Source organism: Delphinapterus leucas, chromosome 1 (genome assembly GCF_059928025.1).
Source record: "Delphinapterus leucas isolate spDelLeu-1000000601 "Yukka" chromosome 1, BTC_Dleu_Yukka2, whole genome shotgun sequence".
NCBI lineage: Eukaryota > Metazoa > Chordata > Mammalia > Artiodactyla > Monodontidae > Delphinapterus > Delphinapterus leucas.
This window is the reverse complement of record NC_143129.1, coordinates 150,879,262-150,885,645: the sequence shown is the minus strand read 5'-3', so window position 1 is coordinate 150,885,645 and position 6,384 is coordinate 150,879,262. Positions and strand designations below refer to the sequence as shown.

Genomic DNA, 6,384 nt, shown 5'->3' with positions numbered 1-6,384 from the left:
AATAAGGATGATAGGAAATGCTTATATGCCAACAAAAAGGAGAGTTGAGGTGCTTCCAAAAAAAACTTTGGTAGAGAAAATAGGAATGCTAAATCCCAGGAAGCCCGTAAGAATCTACAATTGGTCCAAGTTAAAGACAAAACTGTCCAAACAACATTAACGTCTAAAGGAAGTTGAAAACTAGTTTATGAATTTTTGCTCTTGTAAAAAGTTACAAAACACGTGGGTTTTGTTCTCTTTTGTGATGTTCATATTATATTCATTTTTAATATGAAGAAAGAGTTGGATTTTTCTCTCCTACCATGTTCTTCTAGTACAGCTGACCAGCACTTTTCTATTGCAGCTATTTTTATAAGTGCCTGTTAATCAGCACAGTAAACTCAGGGCTGAACCGTATACACACAGCCCATGGGAACATTTTAGGTTGTGTGTGTACAAGACCACTTAAGCAACTGTCCCTCTGCTTGAAAACTTGTTTCCAAATAAAGTTTTTAAAAACGTCCCTTTCAGTGTAACAGAACATTACTTAGTAAAATATCAGTAGCTATGACAACTTATTTTTCTCTTCAAGGGAAATCACAAAACAGGTGAACAACCAAGTCCAGGGTGGTTCTTCTATTTGATAAATACATCCAGTACTCTGTACAGTAAATAAAGTTTGCATGCAGTTTAAGTATCTTTAAATGACATTTTAAGCAAATAAACCTTTTGCTTCATAATTAATGGTACATAAGAACATCCCTCCTCTCTTTTTTTAAAAGCCATAGGGACCTCTTCCCCAGTTCCACATGGTAATCATGAAGACCAGGTACTTTTAGTTTTCTGCACATCATACTAAATAACATGCAAAGAGTTCAACAACATTCTTCTTAAAGGTAAGTATTACTCTTTAAATGGGCATGTTAACCACTGAAAAGTCACTCAACCGTTTCCATTACACTGCTTCATTTGGTCATTGGTAGCATAAAAGAAGTCAAATAATGACAGGTTAGTTTATCCACTGGCTACTGCTTATGACACCAAGTGCTCCAAGGCCAACATTTTATGCAATATAATTGTACCGGTTTGGATTTTCTTTATCTCTTTCCATGTAGTCCAGGTCAATTAAGGATTCTATTCTCTTCTTAAGATCAGCAGGCTTTACGGGAAATTTCAACTGGTTGTACACTTCTGAAACAAGAAGATTGTGGCTAAGTGTCTTTCTTATCTTCATAATTTGAACAATTGCAGCATCAATTTCATACTGTCTTGATATACTCTTTCTGTAGTGCTTGCTTGTTCCTCAACCATTTCTTTCATCTGAATTTGATTGATCTTTATCCTGAAAAGTTTGTGCTTGAAATCGTCATTACAAATGAACTTGTCACCATCTTCTATAGCTTTACCCTTTGGATTTTTCCTCAGAACTCTAGCTTTGCCACAGGCCAATGACTGCAGTGCTCTCCTTAACTCTCCAGCCTCTATTCCCGTAGCCTGCTTGATCTCTTCTAAACTTAACTCCTCTCCCTCATTAAACATTAGCAGCACCAGTGTTTGAAAAAGAGAGAACTGGAGTTCCTTTTTACCCTCTTTAAATTCTGCCTTTAGCACACAGTGTCCTAGGGTTGACTGCCACTGAAGTTTCCTGCCACTATGTTTGCCTAGGTAAAAGGTCTTGAAAATCTCCTGAAATTTTACCATCTCTGGTGGTAAATGAACATCCATAGGCACATATGTTGGCCAATAACCCACCGTCAGGATATTCACAGTTAATTCAATATTCCCAGGTACATTCTGGTTCTGCATATACTGTTTGAATTGAATCATGATGTCTTTAGAAAGTTCCATGTCTTTAAACGTTCCTTCAAGTTTGCTGGTGAAAGCAGCTCCACATTCATGTTTAAGTTTGGACAGCATTGATTTTTCAGCATCCACAGATGCACTCTTCCCAACAGGCACTTGGCCAAATCTTTCTTATAGAAGGCCTCAAAAACATCCTTGCCATAGATGAATCTAAATATAATCATAGGGGCTTCCCTGGTGGCGCAGTGGTTGAGAGTCCGCCTGCCGATGCAGGGGACACGTGTTCGTGCCCCCGTCCAGGAAGATCCCACATGCAGCGGAGCGGCTAGGCCCGTGAGCCATGGCTGCTGAGCCTGCGCGTCCGGAGCCTGTGCTCCGCAACGGGAGAGGCCACAACAGTGAGAGGCCCGCATACTACAAAAATAAATAAATAAATAAATAAATATAATCATAATCTTATCCAACATTTTCTCAAGTTCTTCATCTGTAGCTTCTTTGTTGCCTGCGAGAAGCTTTGAATCTGCATACTTAGCTGTAAGTTCAGCAGGTTTGTTTGGTCTTTTGTTAATGAATGTTTCAAATGCTTCTTTCATGGCATTGATATGTTTTTCATTCTTCAGGAAACAGATATCAATTATATGGTCAACCTTATCTTTAAAAGCCAGCAATTCTTGAACCATGGTTTTATCCTTTTCAGGATTAACTACAATAGTGCTACCAAATGCCTTAATGTATTCAATCCATTGCTGCAAGAGAACCTGAATGCCACCTCGAACTTTACTGAAGAGCTGATACAGGTGAGATAAATCTTGAATTCGGTTTTCATCAAGGAGTTTATTTAAATCTTTCTGAAGAATCGCTGTTAAGTGTTCACCTAGAAGTTGTTTCTCCACAGTAGCAATTAATGACTTTTGGGTGGTCTGATCTAAGTAAGTAATAAGTCTGTCTGCTTCTTCTTCTAGACGTTTGTTAACATGATGAAGATATTCAGGAACCTCTCTTTCCTGCATTAATTTTTGGCCTTCAGCTGCGTAGAGTCGGTTAGTTTCTTCCAAAAATCGTTGTTCAAAATAATCCTGATAAATTTGCAAATCAGAGAGCATGCTTAAAAGGCTTCGGAGTAAACTTCTATCAATTGCTTCACTATTCCCTTCCCAAATGGAAGGTAGCATTGATTTTTTTTTTTTTTTTTTGCAGTACGCGGGCCTCCCACTGCTGTGGCCTCTCCCGTTGTGGAGCACAGGCTCCAGACACGCAGGCTCAGCGGCCGTGGCTCACGGGCCCAGCCGCTCCGTGGCATGTGGGATCCTCCCGGACCGGGGCACGAACCCATGTCCCCTGCATCGGCAGGCGGACCCCCAACCACTGCGCCACCAGGGAAGCCCGGCAGCATTGAATTTTGAAGAACGTAAGTCCTATCCAGAAACAAAAAACTGCTACTGATCATGATCATTTGTCTGCAATGGTTTTGCCAGCATCTATCGATCTTCTTTAGAAAAAGAACTCTATCCAATGAATCCTCTCTGAACTGATGAATTTGTGCTTTCATGTGATCTTCACAAATCTGTCTCAGCTGTTTGCACAAGTTTGCAGAAATCTTGTAAGAACAGAGGTTTTCCATAGACTGATAGAGTTCTTCTAAATTGTTCTTAATTGAAGTACTATCCTGGATAGGCTTCCACTGCTTTTTTCAGTTTCTGCCATGTTTCATCTGTGTAGCTTTCTGGTAATTTAGGCTTATCTTTAAAGTTCTTGATCACTAACTTCTTAGCAGAGCCAGGCTTGCTGTTAGCAAAGCTAGAGACGGTGGTAGAAGATTTGGCTAGGCCGTTTGCGTGATGCACCAAAGCCACAGAAGAGATTAATATACTCTTATTTTTAAGTTGCTGCTGCTGAGATGTTGCAGCAGTTGGTGAAGGTGAAGAGGAGGAGGAGGATTCCTCAGCCATCTTCGCATCAAACCCTACACACCCCAGGGTGTCTTCAAAACGCAGCTTCTTCTGTATCCATACGTGGCTGGGAGCAGCCACTGAAACCCCCAGGCAGGAGAAGGACGAGGTTGAAGGGGATGCCGAATCCCTGGGTTGTAAAGGAGTGGAAGAGGAGGGAGAGGTGGAATCAAAGTCTTCTCTGTCGTTACTACTGTTACTGCCACTACTGCTGCTGTTTAACTTTCTCTTCTTGGCAGAGGTGAGTGGTGGTGCTGGTATTACCATCAGTGGCAGATCTGACCCCCTGAGCAGCAGCGGCAGCAGCTGAGGGATTGGGGGAAGAAAAACCTGTTGGAAACATGAAAATAGCGGGGTCAACAGGCAGACAGCATCAAAACCCTACGTTTATATGCCTGCGTGCGTGTAGGAGAGAAGGTGGCAATGCTAGAGGGGGAAGGGAAGAAAGAGAGGAGAAACACAGAGGACGAGAAGGAAAGTGAAGGGGGCGCTCCAGCGGGGGAATGGGAGGGTTTGGGAAGGAGGATAGGCTGACACCAGGAGTGAGCAGAACAAGGGGGGAGAGCGAATGAGGAGACAGACAGATAAACGGCCGTGCCATCCCCCTCCCCTGCTTTTCCCCCTCTCTCCCCGCTTTCTGCAGCAGCAACTCAGTAAGTCTGTGAGGCTGCAGCTCCTCCTCCTTTTCTCCCTCTTGGCTTGTATGTTTAGGCTTATTGTATCGTTCCAGTTTAGTTATTACCATTAATGTTATCTGGAAAGGTATTGCATGTGTCTTTTGTGCATTTGTGCATACATTTCTATTGATTATGTTCCTGAAGTTGAATTGCTGGATCATAGGCTATGTTTATTTTCAACTCTAGTAGAAGATGCTAAAGTGCTTTCAGATATCATCCTACCACTGTACTCTCACCAGCCATGAACATGAGAAATACCCTGTGCACTGCATCACACCACAGCCTCATCACAACTTGGTATTGTCAGCCTTTTTTATGGTACCCATTCTAGTGAGTGTGATATTGCATTGTGGTTTTAATATGCATTTTCCTGATTCTTAACGAGGGTCTCTACCTTTTCTTATCTTTACTGCTATTTGGGTATTTTCTATGCTGAGATTGTTCAGGTCCTTTAACTATTTTTCTTTCAGCATATCTACCTTAAAAATAATGTTTATAATTAAAATTTTGATATGAGCCCTTAATCAGCCTTGATGTTTTGCAAATATCTACCCCTACTCTTTGACGCTGCTTTCATCTATCACACTCTTTCCAATTCCACTTATTTTTTAAATGGATATATTAAATCACTGCAAGAGACACCTTACCTGTAACTTTTCTCTCCTTTAATACATTATTAGAAAGGCCATGGGTTAACATGTCAGTTGACAATCCCAGGGGATCCCAACCTTCCAGCCTACTCCACCAAAGGGCTAGACATGTGAATGAAGCCACCTTGAGCCCTTTGGAACACTCCACCCACTAGCTGAATATACCAAGAGACCTCAGCCTATGTCATGTGGAACAGAAGAGTCACGCAGCTGAGCACTGGCCAGAATTCCTACCCAACAAGATGTGAGATATAATAAAATGGTTGCTTTAAATCACTAATTTGGGGGATAATTTTCTATGAAGCTATAGGTAACTATAACAAGCTCCTCCCATAATCTTAGTTTTTCCTCTTTTTGATTATGCCAGATTCATTCCTATCTCTGTCAAGAGTGTTTATCCTTTTCACTGTAAGGTATCCAAATTATCAGACTTAAGGCCTATTGCTCTAAGAGAAATTTGTGGACAGCTCCAGCTCACGCCAACGTCTCCTTTATCTGAGGTCCTACTAAACTTATAATTCATATCATCACATAAATGATCGTGGTTTGTTCTTAAATATAAGGGATCTATTCATTATGACTACTTGTCAGTGAGAACTTGAGTCTCCCGAGAGTAGATATTAGCCAGGTATCTGTCTCTTCTCCTTGGCACAGCATGCTTTAATACATTATTTTATATTCTTGTATTGTAACACATGCATCTCAAAGCCCTTTGGTGGAGTAGGCTGGAAGGTTGGGATCCCCTGGGATTGTCAACTGACATGTTAACCCATGGTCTTTCTGTCATGATGGTCTCAGGGTTGTCAGACTTTGTACATGGCTGCTGACGGCTTCCAGAAAGAATAGTACAAAAACAACAACAACAAAAAGACAAATGAGACCAGCTCATTTCTTAAGACAGACCCAGAAACTATTGCAGGTTGTCTTCTGCCATATTCTATTGAGCAAAGCAATATCAGAACACAGTTTTAAGAGGAGGGGACATAGACACTTTCTCTTCATGGATGGAGCATCAGAATATTTGTGGCCATTTTTAACTTGCCAAAAACTGATACTGAAAAAAGCAGCTGGTGTATCTGATAAGTAAAGGCTGTTGTTCAGCAATAGCGGTCCACCTCCCACCTCTCAATATTGGGGACTATCCACATTCCTTTATTAAATATTTACGGAGTGCCTACCACGTTCAGGCAATGCTTTATGGACTGGGGATAATAAAGAGAATTTTTTAAAAAGATAGAGACTCTGTTGTTGTGTGGCTTACATATTAGTTGGTTATGAGAGAAAATAAAGACAGGAATTAAAAGTATCAGGTAATGATATGTGCTA

At 41.1% G+C, this 6,384-nt stretch overlaps 1 protein-coding gene across 1 annotated transcript; it reads right to left on the bottom strand.

The window, feature by feature from the left end:
- Positions 1 to 327: 327 nt before the first annotated feature.
- Positions 328 to 5,604, bottom strand: LOC111175787 (cullin-4B-like). The gene is given in 7 exon segments (XM_089923075.1): positions 328 to 1,245; positions 1,248 to 1,937; positions 1,940 to 2,007; positions 2,236 to 3,004; positions 3,157 to 3,454; positions 3,456 to 3,981; positions 3,983 to 5,604. Coding segments are annotated over 7 exon segments (2,646 nt in total). The 5' UTR covers positions 4,075 to 5,604; the 3' UTR covers positions 328 to 1,042.
- Between the last annotated feature and the right edge of the window lie 780 nt (positions 5,605 to 6,384).